The 22,876-nt window shown below is 41.8% G+C and overlaps 1 protein-coding gene across 7 annotated transcripts in view; it reads right to left on the minus strand.

The window, feature by feature from the left end:
* enah (ENAH actin regulator) overlaps positions 1 to 22,876 on the minus strand; it is a 145,750-nt gene that overhangs the window by 11,771 nt on the left and 111,103 nt on the right. For 3 of the 7 annotated variants that reach the window (XM_080881734.1, XM_080881735.1, XM_080881738.1), the window contains 5 exons: positions 9,862 to 10,208; positions 3,388 to 3,543; positions 985 to 1,319; positions 313 to 446; positions 94 to 142 (listed from right to left, as the gene is read on the minus strand). In XM_080881734.1, coding sequence (XP_080737860.1) covers positions 94 to 142; positions 313 to 446; positions 985 to 1,319; positions 3,388 to 3,543; positions 9,862 to 10,208 — 1,021 coding nt within the window. Of the gene's footprint in view, positions 1 to 93; positions 143 to 312; positions 447 to 984; positions 1,320 to 3,387; positions 4,198 to 9,861; positions 10,209 to 22,876 lie in introns of all 7 variants that reach the window. The other 4 variants (XM_080881733.1, XM_080881732.1, XM_080881737.1 and 1 more) reach the window with 2 other exon arrangements.

The following is a 22,876-nucleotide window of genomic DNA, read 5'->3' on the forward strand; positions in this document are numbered from 1 at the left end:
GTCTGACGATAGCAATAATGACATTTTGAAACAAAGTCAAACACAGGACCATAGCATGACAGGGGCTTAGACGATGGTTCTGGTATTACTTACTGATCTCTGGTCAGGTTCAGGTGACGAGCCCTTCTCCGCAATTCTTCTCCTGTAAGATGTAAAAAGCCCAGGCACAGTGAGGAGGGCTTAAACACTGATCGATATCAAGTCTCATTTCCAAATTTAAAACCACTAATTGCCTATTTTCAGAAATTAGGACAAAATTTGCATGGTGAACAGACAAATCTGGTTTTGGATGATAATATCGTGCGAGTGTACCTCCTGGCCAATAGGGCGCTCATCTCCTCCATAAGCCCCCCTCCTCCAGGAAGTGGCCCGTTACCTCTTGTCTCTGATTTAGCCCCTGTGGCCCCCATCATGACTGCTGCCAGAGCTGCCCCTGCATCATCACTCTGAAGGGCCACAAGCAAAAACACATTTGTGTTCTTCATAAACAGAGAAGGTATTTACAGTGTTTGGGAAATAAATAGAATAAATGAAAAAGGATTGATGTTTTTAATACTCATTTTATATCAGAAAAGCTATGTTTTTTAAAGAAGTACAATACATATTTTACTCAAAACACAAGTAGCCATGTAGTCATTGGCAGACAGTGAGCATTACATGAAGTCCTCCTGTGAGCCCTAATGAGATGTGACAGATGGTGCGTGTGTGTGTGTGTGTGTGTGTAAGAGAGAGAGAGAGAGAGAGAGAGAGAGAGAGAGAGAGAGAGAGAGAGAGAGAGAGAGAGAGAGATCATGTGTGAACATGGTGCGTTTGGATAATGTTTTAGTGACTGTGAGATTGTGTATGATGATCGGGGGTGACCGAAGTGCATGCATATGCAACCGGTTGCCTTCCTAATACTTATACACTGTATCCTAAATGGTTCACTTATGAAGACGTGTTAGTCGAGCTTTCCATTGGTCCATTAACAAATCAAGCGCTCACCCTTGGCACTTTGCGCAGCTTGGCTCCAGCGAGGGCAGCAGCCAGGCCTGAGAGAGGGCGGTCCTCTGCAGGAGAGAACAGTCCGGTGGGAAGAGGTGGTGCTGGGGGTGGTGGTGGAGCTCCGGGAGGGGGAGGGGGACCCGGCGGAGGAGGTGGCGTCCCGCCTGGAGTCAGTGTCGGAGGGAGTGGAGGAGGTGGCGGGGGTGGAGGGTGGCCGCCGGGGGTGGTGGGGGTGACGGCCGGGGTAGCAGCCGCAGAGGTCACAGTGGAGCCGGGTGGCAGGGGTGGAGGTGGGGGAGGGGTGGGGGTGGTCAGCCCTGGAGTCTGTCCCACGTCTGTTAGGGACAGGGGTGGAATAAGGAGCAGTGGGGGATGGGTGAAGACAGAAAGACATTTTTCAGAACAATTCCAGACACAAACCTGCGGACGGCAGGATGTTTGCATTAAAACTGATCACACTCCAGCGATTAGATGGATCTCTGGGGTGGGACCACACAAAATAGCATGATTACATTCCATATTGTTAAAGCAATGATTCTGTGTTACCTCTACTTTCCCTGTTTTATGCTTAAGCAAATCAAATTCCTTTTTTTTTTTTGAAAGGGGGAAGGGCAAAAGCTCTTTGGGGAAGCGCACGAAAAAACAGGAGGAAAAACCCTATTTTCATGTTGTCTTTAATCTGACACTGGATAGTTAAGTTGACTGTTAAATGATGAGAAAATGTATTGAAAATGGATTAGGATGTAGACTGAACTATCACTAAACTATCACTTTTGAGGGGGAAAAAAAACCCCCAAATAGGCAAAGTAGTTCTATTTTCTTAAATATGATACTGACTTATGTTTGTATATCTTTGGCTGACATTTAACTGTCATATTTCATTTTGACCCTGCTGGCTACGTGTTAGCCACAGGTTTTCAGATCAATTATTAATTTGAACTGCATTACTGGAACCAAACTGCAGGATTTGTTGCCAGTGTGTCCCTACTTTTCAACATATAAAAGGAATGATGGCATGCAACATCATACTAGAGCAAATTTGTTTTATTAAAATGTGGAATTAATGACTGGATTTGCGTTTAAAGGAAGGCAGCGTGCCAAAGGGGTAAGTCAGATATCACAATTGCTTTTCATGGTTTACTGAAAACCCAATTTGGACCATTTAACATTCCAATAAACAGAACTAAGACATGCAAGCCACACTAAACATTCAATTAAACAAACAGTTTGGTGCAATGACATACATACACATACAAGCATGCATGTACACACCAATGCATAATAACCAAAAGACAATTATGAAAAGGAACTTGGGAAGAAGCATTAATTCATAAATGAGTCTCAAACAACCAGATGTTTGCTTTATGTGGGATAGTTTGTGCGGAACCTATGGTATGATACAAGTAATCCAGCCTCTTTCGCCCAATCATTGTGATGAACTCTGAAATATTTGTTGTTACTTTACTCTGAGTACAAATCAGCTCCTTTGCCCATCTTTACTTTTAAGCATATTCCCTACAGGTGCACCAATCAGAGCCTGTCTCAAAAAAATTAGATCAGGTATATCAAAGGTTCTGTGTTTGCTGCACCTTGTGTCAGAAGGAGCACGCCCATCACTAGTGGGACAATTAACATAGTTAAGAGGAAGCTAACAGCTGCATTTCAAAGTGACACCAGTTTTTCTTTTCTTTAGACTTTTTGACATTACCCTTTAAATCAATGACAGTTTTCCTATTAGCTTCTCTCTTAATGTTTGGTGCATTCCTAATATTACAGAACAAGTTCATGTGGATAAGATTTGAACAGCACAGTCGATGTTCCACTGATCAAGTCGAGTGAGCTTCCAGCTGTGCCTGCTTAGAAATTGGCTTCCAGACCCAAAGTAAAAAAAAAATCAAATTATGGAGAGTGAAAGGTCAAATGTGTGTGAAGCTTGTCTGAGAATGAAGAAAAACAAATCAGGCAAGAGATGAAGAAAGCAAGAGTTTTACGCAGGTCTGTCAAAGACACAGACATGCCATGCTGAACAACAACACATTTCATATCCAATGAACAGCCAGCCAGCACGAGGACATACACAGGCTTTGTGAGACTGACAAAGAAGCTAGAAGTTGGAAAACAATAGCTGTTACACATTGAGATCCCACAAAAGTTACCATAGTGAATATTTTAATATTAGAAATTGTAACCAGACTGAGTTGAGTTACAGCAACCAGGAAAGGCACAATTTTTCTAAAGAAAACTCCTAGATCAGTCTGTGTCACAGGACTTACTTTGTGTTGTGGCCAGATCAGTGACAATGTAACAACCAACCCCTGTTAGAGTGTGAGTTGCAAGCAGTGAAAGACAGAGGGGAGAAAAGCAGTGAGAAAGAGAGAGCAGAATCCAGACTGGAGGCCTTACCCTGGGGCTGGGGCTGACAGGAGGAATCCCCCTGAGCCGATTGGGGCTCTGAGCCTGCGGCTGTGTCCAGCTCCCCTGGCCCCGACAGACCCAGGCCCCAACAGAGGTGTTCAGCAGAGGCAGAGGTGGCAGCAGCAGCTGCAGCAGCAGGGGGCGCTGTGGAGGGAGAGGGCACACCAGGAGCCTGGGATGAGGAGGGGGGAGACGAGACTGAGGAGGAAGACGGAGGGGGAGCTATGGGCGAAGGGAGAGGGGGTGGGGTAGGCGGGGGAGGTGGTGTTGGGCAGGTAATGCTGAGGGGGGTGTGGCCGTGTGGGATGGTCACAGGAGAAGGTGCGGGAAACATGGGTGGCCCATTGGGGGATGGCGAGGGAGGCTTTTGGGTGAGAGGGGATGGCGCGGCAATCGGGATCAGTGGCCTTGGACCGGTGGCCTTCCCCGGGGGGCTGCTTATCATGACCGGAGGTGAGGGAGGCAATGGAGTAAAATTGCACGCTGACCACACCACAGACTTGGGTGGAGGAGGAGTTGGAGCAGGGGCAGGAGCAGGGGCAGGCGGTGGGGCTTGGGGAAATGCCTGCTGTCGCCGTGGAACTGTGGCGTAGTGAGGCAGGACAGGATGGAAGGCAGAACCGAGTGAGGTGGCAAATCGGGAGGCTGAGTGCCTGAGTGGGGGGGTTGGGGGGGTTGTAGTGGAGGATGGCGACTGGGTCCCAGGAGATGGGTAAGTGGGCGTGGATGGAGATATGGGCGTGGAGGGGGTCCTGCCGTACTCCTGAGGTGTGGGGGTGCACAATGTGCTTTCGAAAGCTGGACGTGCGAATTGGACAAAACCGAGGTTGAGGACAAGACAGGACAGAAGCGGACAGAACGAAGGAAAGAAGGCAGGAAGGAAGCAGCCGTCGTGCACACAGAAGGGAAAGACAGCAGGTGAGGAAAGATAGACGGAAGAAGGGAGGGAGGAAAAAAGAGAAGGGGGCAGATGAAGCAGAAAAAACCAGCACAGAGCTAAACTAAAGTTTTCCTCCAGCTTGTGTGTATGTTCTTAGGCTAAGGTGATGCTACTGTGTTAGTAAACAGGTGTTAGCACTGAGGACACAGGCAGAGATAGAAAGCTTTCAGACTTCTGCTCACTGAAAGAAGAGGGAAAGAATGAACGTACTGAGGACAACAATCAAATGACAGCTTACCACTCATCTCACTCTGATATCTCACATAACAAATCCAAAGTATAGACGAATATACCAATGTCATAAAGACTATTCAACAGCAGCACAAACAGGTCCAGATAAATTAATTCTAGACATTAAACAATGAAAATTTCCTGAAATGTAATTGCAATAGTCATGCATGAATACAACAACATTAATATGATTAGCAGAACTAGGGGCTTGTCCGGGATAAGGTGATGAAAGTTATATGGATAATCGTACTTTTGAGCAGTGTGATAGTTGCATGAAGAATGATTCTGTAAAGCTGCCTTCACACATGCACCTTTCACATTTTAGGAAGAGTCAGGCTGCACTGTTGATAGTTTAATGATTGTAATGAGTATGCAGTATCGTCATACCTACATAATAACCAGAGATGGGCAGTAACGCGTTACTTTACTCGTTACTTGAAAAAAGTAAGGGATTACTATTGCAAAAACGGTAATTAGATTACTGTTACTTTCCCATAGGAACGCTGCGTTACTGTGTTACTAAAACCGTGATTTTTTTCGAGAATGTCTCATGACAGTGACGTAAGCGAGTGCGACGTTCGTGACAACAGCTGTCTGCAGATCAACAGTGGATAATATATCGAGTGCGGGAGAGAGTATGAGCGTGCAGCGTTTAAAGCGTGGAAGCACTGACCTTACTTTGAGTTTGATTCCATAAAAAGTAACAAACACATTAGCGTCCGTTGTGCGTGGGAAGAAAACTTCTTTTTACAGCGAAAATAATCCCCTAAACTTCCAATCAAGCACCGAGTAGCTACGACGTAATGGGAAACTCACAGAGAAACTCGTGGATTCTTCCACTGACCGCCGCGGCACACCTGCACCAGGGTAAACCTCCGCCTACGCCACTCCTGCTTTACAGGTGAAAATAGAGCAACAGGACCGCTGAGTCTTTGATTTTATTTATTTTCTGCTGTGTTTTACTTGTATCTATTTGAAAGACAGTGTAAACACACAAAAAAAATTATTTTATGTGCTGGAATGTGCAGAAAATAGGTTTAAATATTAAACAAATTTCTTCCAGTCAGAGAATGTTGCATATAATTAAATTTTTGCTTGATGCATAAAGTTAAACGATTAAAACTAATAAAAGAAGTTTTAAAAAGGGACCTTTCCATTTGATTACATTTTGTATGATGGATTATGCAGAAAAAGTAGAATTGGGCTGAAAGATCTATCGCTTTATCACCTATTCAGGTTGTCAATCGTGAAACTGAAGTAACTAAGTAATTAATTACTTTTGAAAATAAGTAATCAGTAAAGCAACGGGATTACTTTTTTGGGGAAGTAATTAGTAATTAGTTACTGATTACTTTTTTCAAGTAACTTGACCAACACTGATAATAACAGACCCATCTTTCTCATTTGAAAGACAACATTCTGAACCCAGTTCCTCAGCCTGGAGATCTTCCAGTTTGTAGTATACAGATGCATAGCTTATATGTCCAAATCAGAGTCTTTACTAGTAGATGGGATGCCCATATTGTAATTGGTGTCCATTATTTTTTAAACTGATGTTTTAAGAACAAGAAAGGGATAATACATTAAAATGTAAAGAAAACAAGAGTCAAATTGAGCCTGAGGCCGCTTTTACTTCTTTCACTTTAGAAAGTTAAGAAAATATTACATTTTGATGAGGAACCAGACCACAAGTATGCTTAGTTTATTTTTTCTCACCAACATTCATTTGTGTTGTTGAGAGAACAAGCACGCCACCCCCCCCCCCCCCCCCCCAAAACAAAAAAAACAAAAAACAAGGCAGAAGTATGATTGGACTCAATGGGCCTACTATAGACTGATCTAAAAATTGCAGCAATAAAAAAAAAAACCCATTATGAATGGAACATCAGGCACATTTAGATCAAGTAAGGTTTTTTGATTTTTGAATGATTTGATTAATTTTTAAATGTTTTTAAATATTTTGAACTTTTTGATCACACCTCATATTGCTTTAATGGGGTGTAGAAGCACATCTTCACGTCAAAAAGGAACAGTATGCAATGAATTCACATTAAATTCCCTCTCTTGTTCATTATGCATCTTAGCTTGGTCCCACCCTGTCTAATTACTTTGATTTTGCACCTCTAGTGCTTAGCATAGCCTAGACTGTGTTCTCTGTGCCTGCCATATGTTTTCAATGTTTGTGGATGGTGTAATCCTTACATCACCTTCTGCTCTACTTCACTTTACACGTGCTGCAATTCCACACCTGTATTTCCTAAGTTTTGCGAGTGGATTTTAGGTTTTTGCTCAGAGTAATACTGTGGAAGGGAATATTCACAAAAGATAATTTTGTGATTGTTTTTTATTGCAGATGTTAGATGTTCATATTAGCACCATTACTTGCGTAACCTCGGTTCTCAGAGTAGTACGAGTGAAAGTATCATGGGAAGGGCCTTCCTCATTGGCCGGTGATTGCAACGACCACGTTGGGCAGAATAGCCCACCTAGAGTTGTGCTAGAGTTATTATTCAAGATAAGCCCCTCATCTAGCTTCGCTTCAATGAGGACAGCTACCTGGTGAGAATTCTCACTCATGCTACTCTGAGAACCTGGATTACACAAGTAATCTCAAATTCTCAGACTCTCGCATTGCCAGAAATGCTCATCACTACCAATTCGCAAATAGCCCATCTATCCAAGTGAGGACCCCGAGCTTGTAATTAAGTGTTGCTTTTGCTACATTTTCCAAGGCCATGAGTGCACTGGTTGCCAGACTACTAGTATAGTAGACTGGCGCCTGCAACCCCCAATTTATATAACCAAGAGCAACTGCCTCCACAATCAAATGCAACATCCATTGGGTTTCAGCAATACCCTGGTCTGCCCTTGAGAAAACCAGAGTCCACGAAGAGTACATTGAAAGTGCATGAATGTTACTGACATGTTTAGCAGATGCTAAAGCTAGCAGCAAAACTGTTTTCAAACAGATGTTTTAAATCAACCTCCTGCAGAGGTTCAAATACGGGGAGGGCCATGAAGCCCAACACTGCTAAGTCTCAGTGGGGTCAGGGTTGCAGAATCTTCAATTCTGCAAAGAGGTATATGTGCATGTAGAGTTGGAGCAAGGAGTGTTGTGACTGTGAGATGAAGGGCTCTACTGAAACAGAATTCATCTTTCAAAACGTGAAGGGACACCTAATTAAATCTGTCATTGCCTCTCACAAGGCACCCAGGTCCACTGTCTAAAAGTTCTGTGAGCCCATTTTCACAGGACTATTTTTTATATAGAGTTACTGTAAATACTATATATTTTCTATATTAAGTTAAATTTAATTTCTTAATTGGACATAGTTAAAAAAAAACCCAACTTTTTTTGCTGAAAAAATATGGTTCTACCACCATCTCATAAATTGGCAAACTTGTTTCTAAAAAGAAGAATTTAGAAAAAAAAAAATCATACAGCACAGCAATCACACAAGTTACAGCTAAAATCACACAATCAGCCCAAGTTCCTGTTAGATTCTGATTTGATTGTGAGATAGCATCCTAGTAGCTCCCTCACAGTCACTGCAGTGGTACTTCAGATTTTGTAAACAGCAATCACTGCACCCTGTTTCTTAGTGTTATTCTGCATGACATGTAGGGCTTTTACATGCACGTACGCACACACCAACACAAACATCCAACCCCAGGGGGGTTTCACCAGCATTCGACATGATGATGTATTTTTAGGCTCTGAGTCAGGCCACTGAACTCTGCCTGCCTCTGTGTGTGTGCTTATGCATGCATATGGTAATTGGCCAAGCGTGGCACTGAAGCATGCCATCCAACACAGCCTTCCCCGCTGACCCAGAGTTGGATTATAGGAACTTTCATTCTTATCTAACAACCAAGCAGCTCCAGTTTAGAACGCATACAACACTAGGGTGGCGTCTACCTACACCTCTACCCTGCTGCTCAATTTAAGCAGTAATTACACTTGACTGCAAATATTTGCACTCATTCTCTATGCTTGACTGAGGTGATGTGTTTGTTCAAAATTATTTTCCTCAGTCTCAGAGTTTATAAACTGTAGAATTTTAATTTGTGTATGAGCTGGCAGCACACTTTCTAACATAACACGCTAACTGTTGCATTCATGTGGAATCTGCTCACAGCGCCTGGCAGATGAGATTACTGTAACTCAGCACCAATGAGACTAGATGAAAATGTTAAAACAGAACGCTTCTCTTCATTCTTCAATACATTTCCTGTATTTCAAGTACTGCATCTAGTAACCTGTTTTGGAACATTCGGAGCGTTTCTACTGGAAAATTATCAACTGCTACTTCCGAGAAATGGACCAATTCTGCTTTTCCTTACTTTTAGTCATATGTGTACTGTTCCAGAAGTGGATGTTCATATTAAACATTGCAAAAGGGTCCAGTAATGAGGTCAGCATATGCGTGCAAATTCCTTGTGAGCCAAGTGCTCAGGCTTCAGACTGATGTTTCTAGCCTTGACGCTTTATGACATCAATGCGAGTAGGCATCCCAACATGGTCATCTCAAACACACAATGCTTCCTGTGAGCACAGAGGCCCCTCCCAGCTGGCTCAAATTTTGTTTCCAAGCTGCAGCCAATCAGAAGGAGACTCTCTTAAACTCTCTTAAATGGAGGGAAAGGAGTTAAAAGGGATTAACTCCTTTCCCTCCGAATGAGGCTTCATTAATGAAGCCTCATTCAAAAAGTCACCATGAATACAAAGAAGACTTGGATATTTGAGTGCACTGCTAATGGACTTGATTCACCCACAGTGCAATGCAAAAGCAGGCACTGCTTGCTGCTGGAAAACTGAGTTGTTTTTTTAATTGGGATGGATGGATAAGAAGACAAAAAACAACAACCCCCCCCCCCCCCCCCCCCCAACCAAACAAAACAAAAATATGCATTGTGGTTAAAGTATAACAAGTCTAAATATCACATCATCACTCAGATCATGTACCACTTTTAGGGAATTTTGTTTTATACCAACTGAAAACCACCACGCGTATAAATAAACTGTTAAATATTAACACAATAATGACACTGTATGAAACTGACACAAAAACTTCACTAAATGTTCAAATAACAAAAATGACCATTTTAAAATGTACTTTGGAGAGATAACTGAAAGATAACGCTTGTCATTGACTAGTCTATATTTACTGTGAGCCTGAGACAAACTGCTCCTTGGACAGAAAACAGTCACATTAGTAATATTGTAGTAGTAAAATTAGTAAAATGAAACCAGTGTGCGCAGCAGCAGAAACACAAAGTGGATTACTCACCAGCGTTGGAGATGCGTCTCCCTCTCTCCCAGTCCTGCTGCTCTCTATCCAACTGCTCCTGCTGCTCCTTCTCCAGCCGCTCTCTCTCCACCTTCTCCCTCTCCATCAGTTCACGCTCGGCACGCTCCTGCTGCTCCTGGCGCTCCCGCTCAAGTCGCTCTTTCTCTGCCTGCGCCTCCCTCTCCTGATGCTCCCGTTCCTGACGTTCGCGCTCCTGACGCTCCAACATCTCTCGCTCCAGGCGCTCCCTCTCTTGGCGCTCCCGCTCCTGACGCTCTCTCTCCTGACGTTCTCGCTCCTGGCGCTCCCTCTCCATCTCCTTCTGTTTCTGTGCCTCCTGAAGCTGCCTGGAGGAGCAAAAGAGATGCAGGAAAATGATGCAATTTAAAAAAGAAAAAAAGAAAAAGAAAAAAAAAGAAAATCATCTTTCAATCGCTTCTGTTGTCTTGGTCAAATTTCTCCAAATAAAAAAATAAATAATTTTTTTTTATTTGAGCCTCTTTGAGTCTACAATCAAATAATGTGTGCTGGTATTTATTTATTTTTTTTTACAATGAACAGTTAGCTGTGGAGATGGGTTAAAAAACAAACAAACAAACAAAACAGGATAAAATGCTATGAATGAGTTTGATGCACATATTCACCATCATTACATAACACGTATAGAATAGAATAGAATTCAACTTTATTGTCATTGCACATGCACAGGTACAGGGCAACGAAATGCAGTTTGCATCCATCCAGAAGTGCTTTAGCCATGATATAGATATATTACAATATATATTAGCAATAATATAGATATGCAAGTATATTACAGAAATGGGTCATGTCATATGATAACAAATTTTCCTCGGTGCAATAACCATGCTGTTCAGCCAACTTCGCAACTTCACCCAACTTCGTTAAAATCTGTGCGCATTAAAACACACACACACACACACACACTGACTGCCTGATGTGAAAGCCTGCTGCACAGAGCCAGGTGTGCCTGTCAGAGACACAGAAATATCAAAACTCTCACTGTGGCTTTTTCCCCTCACCTAAAATCTTAAAATGTGACCTTAATACTGTGTTCAGCACAGACAGTGGTTGCAGACTCATGTTTAGCCACTAGGTGTCAGCAGAAGGCAGCAGCAGAAGAACAGGGAAACAAGAAATGAACCATTTAAGCCATGTGAGCCAGTGTGAGCACTTCTGTGTGCCTGCATGTGGAAATGAAATCAAGTGCAACTTAAGGAGGCCATTTTTAATTTGCTATAGCTGAGATTCTGCGCAAAGATCGCTGCAGGTAAACCATTCAGTTTACAAGAATATAAAAAAAGAACACAATAGGAAAAACTATCATGTTTGAAAAATAAAAACTAATACTTTAACACCTTTTTAGAACCTTAACTAGAAGGTAAGACCAAACAATATTTAAATGGTGCACTATAATTAAACAAAAAAACAAAAACACAGTGAACTGATAAGAAAAAGAAGACATTTTGAGACCTTTTCTCTGATTTCAACCATCAGATTTTCTACTTTGTGCACTGGGCTACTATGCAGATTGTAGCAATGACTCCATGAGGATGTAAGCACAGACTCAGTATGCTGTGCAGCAGAGCTTACTGGGGGTGTAAGCTGATATTGCATTAAAAGGTTTTAAAAAGCACAATAGTTACAGGTTAGAAAAGTGTAAACGAAAAGACGAACACCAAACTGTTAAATGGAGGGGAGCTTATGGCCTCCAGTATCCAGAACCCTATGGAAAAAGCCCATATTTGTAGACCAGTTTGGTCTACAAAAATGGTCTGCCTCTCAGCGCTCTGTGGTGCTACATTTTTTTATTTATAATTCCCTTTTTGGTCCGATACTACAAGGTGTTAGTGGACTGCCTCGCGGTCACCATTAAGCCATATGGATTGCGTATTTGAAGACTTGCTCTTCTCTAGAGCAGGTTATGCTCAAGATAAGAGATCAACACACAGCCCCACCCCCCAGAGCACTTCTGAAACATAATGTCCACTCCAGGAAAAGCCTGTGGAGCTCAGTAAGTAAAAAGAGACTGTCTCAACACCACTTCACACCAATGAGACTTCAGCTGAAAGAATACAACTACACGCTAAAAGGAGGAGTCCTTTTACATCTAATTTCATTGTAATTACTGACAAATAAGAGCGAGGAGAATTCTGCAACCATATACGGCATGCTTTTCTCCCTTTAAATAGACTTTAAAAAGTGAATTTTAAATAAATACAATTCTTCAAGCTATACAGTGCTTTTCCAAACAATCATACAGCAGTTTTTACACTCTATAGTGTGCTTTTACCAACACACACACACACACACACTCACACCGCGCACATGTTCAGTCTGTATCATGTGCTTAGCTTTTTCAGATGATAGTTTTTCTTAGGATGAGTGAAGCCAGATAATGGCCATGTTGAACTAGCTTCATAGGACAGATCCCTGCTCCATTGAATGCATATGAAATCATGTACCAGAGCCATGCAGCACTCTGATAGACTTTTGGGTACAAATAAATAAAGTGTGTCTGTGTAGGGTGTGAACTGGGGGAAAGTACAAGAGATAAAATGCGAGGCAGAGAGCAGGTGCAAACAGCGGGAAGGTGTAATCTGTCAGGTTCACACACACACACACACACCTTTAATTTCATTGGAAAGCCTCGACTGTGTTGTCATAGCCTGATTTACGGGGTCATAAATTATACTTGTTGCAAATAAGTGAGCGTTACATTCATAAATTACACAACCAAGAAGAGAGATGGTGGGAAATTAAGTTAAACGCCAAAGGGCACTCCCCTCTCCCTTTCTCTCTCACTCACACACACACACACACACACACACACACCAAATGAGACGCTGTCACATCGCTTGCCCTCACTCATCCTGTTTTTCTGAAAGCTGACTCACAGCTAAAAGTCAATCATCAGCACAAATGCTGCTTAATGCAAACTCCCTTTGCTTCCATCTGCCGGAGGGGTACACAAAAACTGCACTCGGCCTAATGCACTAACACACACACACACACACACACACACACGGAGGAAGGTTTGGATTTGTGCTCTCACACAGTAGCATATATGTTGATTGTTCACTTCTAAGCCAAGGCAAGCAGGTGACTTCAGTTACTATAACAAGAAAAGGGTGACCGACCTAACACCTGTTTCAAATCCTATATTTACCCTTTTAATTTTAAACTGCAGATTTTGAATTCTGCACAGCTTCCCAGGTAAGGTATAAAATGAGACCAGATTCACCTTCTACATAATATGACAGACAGAATTAACAACTGTTCACAGTGGAAGCTTACCTGGGATCACTACAGTCAAAAGACAACTGAAAGTAATTTAAATGTGACAGCACAGCTCTCTTCTGGGACTTACCCACTCTTCTGTGCTTACACACTCACTCGTCACTTTGTTAAATATATCTGTTCAACTGTTCATTAATGCAAATATCAAATTAGCCAATCAACTGGCAGCAACTCATTTAGGCATGCTGAGATGGTTAAGACAACCATCAGAAGTTCAACGTGAGCATCTGAATGTGGCAGAACTGTGATTTAAGTGTTCTGTGGGTAAAAACGGCTGGTTGATGTCAGAGGATAAAAGCCAGAGTACTCTGAGCTAATAAGAAAGCAACAGTAACTGAAATAACCATTCCCCCCCCCAAAGGTATGTCTCACACTCAATATTCACTGATGTGCAGCTGACAAATTAGCAGCAATTGTGTGATGCCATAATGTCAGTGTGGACCAAGATCTCTGATCCCATCGCCTTGTTGAATCTATGGCATCAAATACTGAATCAGTTTTGAAGTCACAAGGGCTTCCATCCCAGTACCATCAAGAGATACTTACACAAGCGGACAATGAGTGTATGTGGAAAGCATAAGATCCAGAGAGCAGCAGTCAATGACAACAGATATGTATGTCAGCAATGAATGAAGTCAGGCGCTGGGGGTGAAGGTGGGTTGCAAAGCAGCTTGCAGATGTTAAATAGCTTTTAAAGTAGAAGTCACATTCTCCCAAATATGGTGATGCAGAGCTTTATGTTATGTACTTTCACCACATCTTATGTACTCACAGGCACGCCCACACACACCCAGATGCATTGGGAACAATTAGTATCTCTCCTGGTAACACAGACATGCAAACTTAAGGACTCGACCCTTACATAACCTGCTCTACATCCCGAACCACCACCAACCTATATGAGGCAACTGACTGCATTACTAGCTGCAAAGTCAACTGAGCTCAACTTTGCAGCCTGCATGAACTAACGCTGCACGCTCAGTTTTATTGCTGGTAATTTAGAAGCTTGATCCAGACAGCTGTGATCTATGATACAGAGAAGAGTTAACAGGTGAATGATTTCAGTGTTTGGCTTCATTATGACTGATTCAGACCTCAAGTAGTACTCCGTCTCAGTTTGGCTGTGATGTGCCTGCAGAGCTCTTCAGCACCTTACTAGGATTAGCCTGATCAGTAAAAAAGCAAAGAGGTGAAAAGATCAAAGTAAAATCTCTTCCTTCAGCAGTGGTATGAATGAAACATGGGTTTCTCCCATTTTCCACTAGCAGAGAGACAGAAAACACCAAAGGATGGAAAGATGGAGAGAAAAGAATGATAGAAGGAAAAGGTGGAAGAAAGCGAGCCCATGGAAAGTTGCTCCCTCCTTAACTCCCTTGTCTGCCTGTCACTCACACACTTAAACCGTCCCAGTTCTCACGATGTCTCAGTTGTGCATTGATGTAATTACAGAAAAACGGAGCAAACCTGGATTCATGGCCAATGAAAGTGCAGCACAGCCATGTCTCTGAGGATTTCAGTCTTCTCTGGAGGCTTTCCAGATCTACAATAATCTACACTCTGATGGCAAATTAGTCCCTGTGGGATCCTCAGCGCTGCAACAGCATCAGAATATCTTCGGGATTAAAAATAACTCATGATGTCATGGTTGATGGCAGTAAAAGAAGTTTCATCAGGAAGAGGTCCACGTTTTTCATTCATTTTGCAATTTTCTGTGTGATGATGGTCAAAGTGCTAGCAGCAAAATGTTAGCAGGGAAGTAGGCACCTGGTGCAATTTGTCAACCAGCAATGTTGGAAGTTATCTTAAAGCCTTTCTCTGTTCTAAATCCATATGTGCTTTATTACTCAGACAGGGAAAGTGCAGAAATAATCCTCTGTGAAAAGGATGACTGCTCCAATCAGCTGCTGTTGAGATGTTTGTGGGTACACATGAAAACACCTACGGGTCACTCCTAAAGCTTCATGATAATTTAATAGTTTGCAAGATTTAATTCCATCTGGTCCTAGAGATTAAACCAAAACACTGCCTGATGGTCAGAACATGAACAGCCTGGCAGTGATGCAACCCACTAGCAGGACTGATTATAACAGTTCAAAGACCTTCTGTAGTGGGTCCTTGGAGCCCTTATCCACTGGTAACTACTGTGTTCAACTGCTAAGAATTAGATTTACAATGGTTCTCCCAAAAACACTGCTCACATCATGTGTTATTAGTAACAACCACAAGTTATTTAAGATGAAGTTGTTTTGTGTATTATTTCACTCCATTTCTGTCAGAATTACATCTAAAATTGTAAATTACATCATACAGAACCATACCTCAAAATCTACATGTTTTATATTAGATATTAGTTAAGTTACAGCAAATGGAGTGTTAAAAAATTTATACCAACCAATCACTGAATCCAAGCACAGTGGTTTAAAAAAAACAAAAAACAAGTCTTGAACTTTTCCCAATACTGGAGGTGATCCAGTGCAGCAAGTTTGTGCAGCAAGTTTCCACACTGCTAGCCTCTCCCAAGACTGTAAGCTAAAGAGACTAGGTGATTCACTGGAGAGTACACCAACTGTCGGGACAATGTGCAGCATAATAAAGGTTATCTTTATCAAGGGACAAGTTCCAAATTAGAAGTAAGAATATTCATAGCCAACATTTTACCTTTCAGCCTCTTTTAAAACTTCTTAAACTCATTTCGAGCTCTATATTTTTATTCTGGGATAGTAGAGAATAGCTTGGCATAAATCACAGTCTAGACAAATCCCGATTTAGCTGGTTGAATTTCAGATCCCTCACTGAAATTCTGATTAACTGACCCTACAAACAGAAGGTTTGAACTGCAGGTGGGTGGGGCTGCTGCGCTTACAGTTGTATTTTTACACATTTTTAACAAAACGTTCCCATTGAAGAGTGTGAAGGGTGTCTCAAGACCTTTGCACAGTGCTGTATATATGAGAGAAAATAAAAGCAGACTAGTAGCATCTATGCTACAGAACTGTGTTCCCACAGGGACTTTTGTTGTAGGGGTACATTCTGACAAAGAAACATGAACTCCTAGAGATAGTGTAATTTGTCTTGTGTGCTCTCCCTCTGGTGACGGAGGTGTACTTGCTGAATCAGTTCTAATTAGAGCGAAGAGGCAATCTCAGCTCTGCTGTCAGGGTTGGAGTTTGTTTTGTTGTAGTTAAATGCCTCTGCTGGTGTTGATGAATGTCTTTAGGCTCAGAGGATATTCACGCTCTTGACTGGTGCAACTTTTTGCCCAGAAAAGGACATGGGAATCATGACTTTGACGTTTCAGGTCTCCAGCCTGAACATACAGGTTTCAGTGCAGGGCCATCCCTTTGTCTAAGTGCGATAAGTAGTAGTGTGCCAGCAGCTGGACAAACGTATACACAAATGCTAAAATTTATGAACGTAACACACGCACACAGCATTCTTCTAAGAGGGAGATCATGACATTCCTACACAGTGAGCACACCAACTTAAAATATCCCATCTGGAGAGACGTGGTCATGAAGAGTGTGAATGTGGTTAAATGTGTGTTCTCTTGTATCTGTGTACGGGAGGGAGCAGAGCGCCTGTAGTCTATCAGGGGGACACCTTTGAGGTTATGACACAGTGTAGCCTTTCAGCTGATGTCATGTGATAATAATAAGCACATTCCTGTTCAGTGAGAGCAGCTTCTCCCACAGCCGGAACTTCAAGCACACTCACACTCTTTCATTAATAGCAACAGATGAGGAAATAGCTTTGTCACAAACGCTTTTATGGACGGAGAAATGAGCCTAGTGAAATTCCTGTTAATACTGATACACAGTCAGTGTCTGTTAATGGAAATAAATCCATAATATAAAGCAGCCTGTGAATCTGGGCCAGTTTACAATTAACCTTTGCAAATGTAAAATGTTACTTTAGAAACTAATAACTTCTGTTTCCGGTTTAGTTGTCATTCCATAAATTCTTTAATTGCTCCACTCCACTGTAAATAGTTTCACAAAATGTATCAAAAAGCACATCTATCCATTCAGCTCATATTCTAATGTGTGAAATTTCCTCCTCATAAGCAGAGGTGAATAGATGGATGGATGGAATTCCATTAAAACCATCCAAACAGCACAAACACAGTGACAGGTTCAGTTTAGTGCCTCTGATTGGCTGTGGATAACAGGCATTACCTGCCAGTCAAAACAGTCACACACAGTTCTAATGAAATTTAAATGGGTGATTTACACCCCAAATAACTTTAACTCTTTTATTTACCAGATTAAACAAGTTATGGTCATGACTGAAGTCGGGCATTTTTAAACATGGAGTCTATCAGGACTGATGTGATTTTGGAACAAGCTTCAAGTGACCGTTGGGGAATAGCAGTTTGCATACTTTGTGTGGTTCAAAAAAAATCTTTCCAAAGTTTTTACAGTTTTCTGTCTAGGAGGCAGAGTTCAGCATCTTTTCTCTTTTCCAGAAATCTTTTATGGAATTCCATTCTGGAACTGACAGCGTTTAATAAAGCAGAGTATGTCGTCACTTCCAGGAAACCGATGTAACAACTACCACATTAAATTCCCCTTTCTATACAGTGCTGTCTTATTTCCTGTCTCCAGTGGATGAATCAAAAAACGAGCTCCCCTTCCCTCCGCATCCCTCTATGCCTCGCAGGGAAACGTCACAGGATTCAAAGCTGTGAAAAGCCTCGTGCACCGTTTAACTGGCGTCTCACTCGCCTCGTGACAAGCGTTGCTGGGAAACCGTTGCTATGCAAGTGTGGGCGGTGGCGCGGCCTGAATCTCGGCATGCACGTACATGCATATGCACACACGTTCCTTTCGTCTTTGCAAAAACTTTGAGATACTCAGGAAGTCGGGAAGGATTTGGGATGATATTGAAAACATCAAAAGGCTTACAGTCAAAACAGAGTCATGAAACAGAGGGAGAGAGCTGCACAGGCACAATGCAAACAGCGATAGAACAGGATCTGCAGTCAGGCTGTAAGGATCAAAGAGCTGCAAATGTTCTCAATAGGAGTTAATATTTTTAGTTAGGCAAGAAGTATTAAAAAAAATTATAAAGACTACTCTTGATGAACTAAAACTAAATAAATAAAGAAGTATATATGGTGGGAAAGTAGTATAGGTCAAAAACAAATCAGTCTAAAGTGAAAGAAAAAGTTTGAGTCACCATCATGTTCAGCTTCATCAGTATTGGACAGGAGTCCCTATAGCAGTCGCAGCGTGGAGGCTCTTCCACACCAGCCCATCACACAATCATTACACACCATTTCTGTATTTCCAGCAAGCTCTAACGGACAGTAACTGAGTGACTATTAACCGAATACCTTAGTAATTAATTAAGTCTGCGACACAGCTCGCTGAGAGCGACACTTTTTGAAGCAGCATTTAGGGCCGTCACAAGCTCCCATTTTTACAGCATAATAGGTCCACTTTAACAATGTGAGGAGAAGAAGCCAACAGAATGAGGGCTTCTCCTGCCACTTCTATATTCTTGTTAAACCATGTCATGTTTTTATTATTGACTATAGTGGTTATCCAGAGAGGGAGACGTTTCATTATGTCCCAGAATACTGGAAAACAAAGAAGCTCACATTCTGTCAGCTTTAATCAGATACAGAATAACTAAATAAAGCTAAACTGAGAGCGAATTAACAGAAAAATGTCAGTGTTCATTTAACACTGTATTATATGTATTATGTATAACACAGTTATCTGTAAAGAGAACCTTAACCACATCTGTGTAACGTCAGCACAATCTGTCCGAGCAGAAGAACACCGCCTGTTTCAGATGATTTATTTTTGTTTTACTTCATCCTGAATGACGAGTGATTTTATCCACTGGCTGTAACACTCGAAATATTTATCTGTACAGTCCTTCATACTGAAATATTGTATGAATATTTCAATCTGTGGCTTTAAGACATTCGGGTGTTTAAACATCGAGCTGAAAATGATGTCACAATCTGGCTTTGCCATTTTGCCACAAGTGACAACTGCACTGAAACTCCTGGGACACTCAAGTCTGGCAAAATCTGCTGGCCAGCTGGAGTCAGCGGCTTGCTTGATTGGCTCACAGGACAAGGAAGTGTTGTCTGAATGGACAGGAGCCCAGATGGACCATATGGACCTACTCTATGAAGAATCTAGTCCAAATGTGCAATATACACATAGACACACTCGATGTGTCATGTGACCCACTGATAAAAGAGCCCAACCCTGCTATCAAAGCAATCGGTCTTTGAGTTTTGAGTGTGTGCTTGCATGCAAAGAGTGTGGATTAATATCCAGCACTGTCATTTGAGAATATCTACGGATATCAGCACAGGTTTGTGAGAGCGCTCGTTTCCACCAGCAGCTGCTGTGCTCTTACCTTCGAGCTCCTTCGCTAACAGCTAACAGAACCTGAGCAAAAACACACATGCATCTTTATCCTCTCCCATACTTCCATCCTCTCTTTCATTCAAGGCGATGCAACACATTTCCTCTTTCGCTCTCTCCCCCGACACACTCGCTTGCACCCACACAGCACACGGCTATTTATAACACAGCCTATTATTTCCAGCTCGTGTCTTTTTAATCTGAGGGTAGTACCCTGCATTTCTGAACAGGTGGTTCAGCTTCACTTTTTCCCTTAGCTGCAGAATGAATACATGCAACAAATCACTCACTCCTGAAGTGGCATTGTCTGCTTGCTTTCATTCATCTATGTATTCATGAAAAGGAGGAATACTAAGAGGGGGGGGGGAACGACAAACAGGGAAACGTGCATCATTTTCCCCTCCTATCATGTGACTCAGTGGAAAATCCCATCACAGAGATGTTTGGATATTCTGGCCTTTCCACAGTAGAAGGATCTCAGTGTTTGCTTCTCACACAGAGCAGAGACCCACAAGTGAGCAAGACAAAGCCACACTGATGAGTATGGAATGAGTCTGAATGAACATGTGTGGTTAACTGAGGAACGAGGTGGATCTCAAAATGAGGCAGAGAGGAATTTGGAGAGGGGGAAAGACAATTTCAGTATATCCACACTCTCAATTTCTTTATTCACTCCCAATCTCTATCATTCACACAGCACAAGGCTGAATGATTCCTGATGAACAGCAGAGAGCAAACTGAAATTAAATATTAGCTCCTTTGATGATAGTGTCTGCAATTATTCATAACAGACATGAAACAGGCTGGATGAGACAAAGGTGTCAAAGACAACTTATAAGACAACATAAAATAAACGTCAGTGAAACTTATGAGTGGATTTATTTCTCCAGGTTATTATTTTTGTTTAAGTGCTTCCCAATAAAGATTAAAAATAAGATAAATTACAAACAGGGAGTGAAAGATGAAAAACTGAAGGTGGTGAAACACTAGCTCTCTCTTCAGCTACTTTAGCCATAGTCTGATGCTATGCTAGCTCTTCTTTGGCATAACCTGACCCCGAACTAGACCCAGAAGTGTTTCCTTAATAATGCTGTAAGATGCTGGCCTATCAAGTTAGTCTACCAGTAGAATAAGAGACAGAACCTCTGTGATTAATCTGCATCAAAATGTCAGTAAACTTCCTGCTAGGATTACAAATGTTGAGCAGTTTTTGAGATGTGAACTTGGCCACCTTATCAAAGTTACAGCCAGTAGTCAAGGGAAGCAGCAGAGGCGGTTTCCTAATGTGGAAGAAGTGAAAAGTTGTGAATACTTTCCAAATGCACAGTATAGAGCTCAATGAGTTAGAGCCTGTTATTGAAATAGGACACCACTGAGGCTGTTTGTGACATTTGTTCCCTCAAAAACCCCTCCCTTCTGCAATCAAGTGTAAGTGGTTTTATTAAAAAGTGGAAAAGTTTAAGAAACACAGCAACTCCTGACCACAGACCAAAGATATAAAGTTAGAGCCTGGTTGCTAGGGCTGCCACGATTAGTCGACTAGTCACGATTACGTCAATGACAAATTTAATAGTCGACACGTCGTTTAAAGCCTCGTGAGATCCTGAAAGACGCAGGAATAAGTAGTAGGATTTAAGAGTGTAATAATGGATTGAAACAGAAGATGGCAGCACTCCATGTACAAGGATGCCAGCTGCCGTTAAACCCCGAAGAAGAAGAAGCAACTCCAGTATCATAGCTGTATCCTTCGGAGGCCACATTTGAGGGCCGATTACGTTACAGCGACGCAACGAAGGCTTTCCAAATTCGAAGACTTCTGCAATTCCCAGATTTGAAGGATGGGTCGGGCATATCCTTTGTGGCCCAACCTATCCCAGAATTCATAGCACGGCTCAGCCAATTCCAGTTTCCAACAATGGTGGCAGCTACTTAGTTTTAATTTTAATCTTATTACTCTTTCTGGGTCACAAAATAAACTTTTAACATATTTTCAGGCGAGAATGTAGGTGTATAAACTTCAAATATCTGCCCAGTTTATCAAGACATCACATATTTGTAAAAGTGCTCCTACGTTTTCGGAGACATCTAGACAGGGTTCAAGGCTCACTAGAGCCTGCGAGATAACTTAGATAACTGAAAACTGTTGTTGTTTGGCTTTTTTCAGTGTTTTATTTGTTCCTGAGTAAATTTGTTTGGCTGAGATTAAAGTTACAGTTTTCACATAGCTGAATAAACGTCAAACAGAAAACTGATTAAACAAAAGTGTGAGATGGTAGAGAATTTACTCCAGTGTCCTGTTATATTTTAGATAGCAAGGAGCAGACAGCTGAGTTTATTAAAGTCCACTGAGACAATCTGCAAAATTCATTAAAAGTTTAATAAACTATCATCTTGTCTTTATTTTTAGTTAGCACATACCTTAAACACTTCAAGCTGTAAGCTAATGATAGTTATATAAGCGCAGATGCACGCTGATGCAATAAGCTGTATGCATGCATGATCCGATTAGTTGACTAATCGCAAAAATAATTTGTGACTAGTCGACTATTAAATAGTCGTTTGTGGCAGCCCTAGTGGTCGCAAGTGCTGCAAGAGTCATCAGTCATCAGTGCGCTGCAACTTGATAACTACAGTTTATCAGTCAAACATCCTCTGGCATTAATGTCAGGTGACAGTGCCAACCACTACACCACCATGACACCACATGTCCTTAACTTTACCTAATTTTAGGTGGCCATAGCTCTCTAGCATTGCTAAAATACTGTCTGAAACCACATCAGTCTTCCTGATGTAGAGCCTTGGCTATGAATATGAGCCATAGTTGATCCCACAGCAACACAAGCTACCCGCTGAAGTTTAGAAAATTTAGAATTAAAAGGCTCAAAAATGGCTTTTAGATTGCCATGGATTAACTACGGGTGTGTCTACAGTCAGATGAAAACCACAAACCTTTCGAGTGATTAGCTGAAGTAGGCAGGATGTACAGTGGAGGTAAACAGAGCCAAGACTGAATTCACGTGTTGGACAGTTTGGTCAGATCAGCAAACACTACAAACTGACCCTACAAATTAAAATCCCATGATGACCGTTTCACAGATGTTCCAATAAACAGTCAACAAAACCAGCTGGATCACAGAGAGTGGTATAATGAGGGGATGTAAGACAGCCATCTGTTGTTCAAAAAGTAATATTTGTAAACCCAAGAGTCCAAAGCTTGCAGTGAGTTTGTGTTTCTTTTAATAAAGCAGAAAGGTTAGTACTAATGTGCATTTAATTTTTACACTACTCTCCTCACATCGCCTCTTCTC

The sequence above is a fragment of the Rhamphochromis sp. 'chilingali' genome, assembly GCF_963969265.1.
Source record: "Rhamphochromis sp. 'chilingali' genome assembly, chromosome: 5".
NCBI classification, from domain to species: Eukaryota; Metazoa; Chordata; class Actinopteri; order Cichliformes; family Cichlidae; genus Rhamphochromis; species Rhamphochromis sp. 'chilingali'.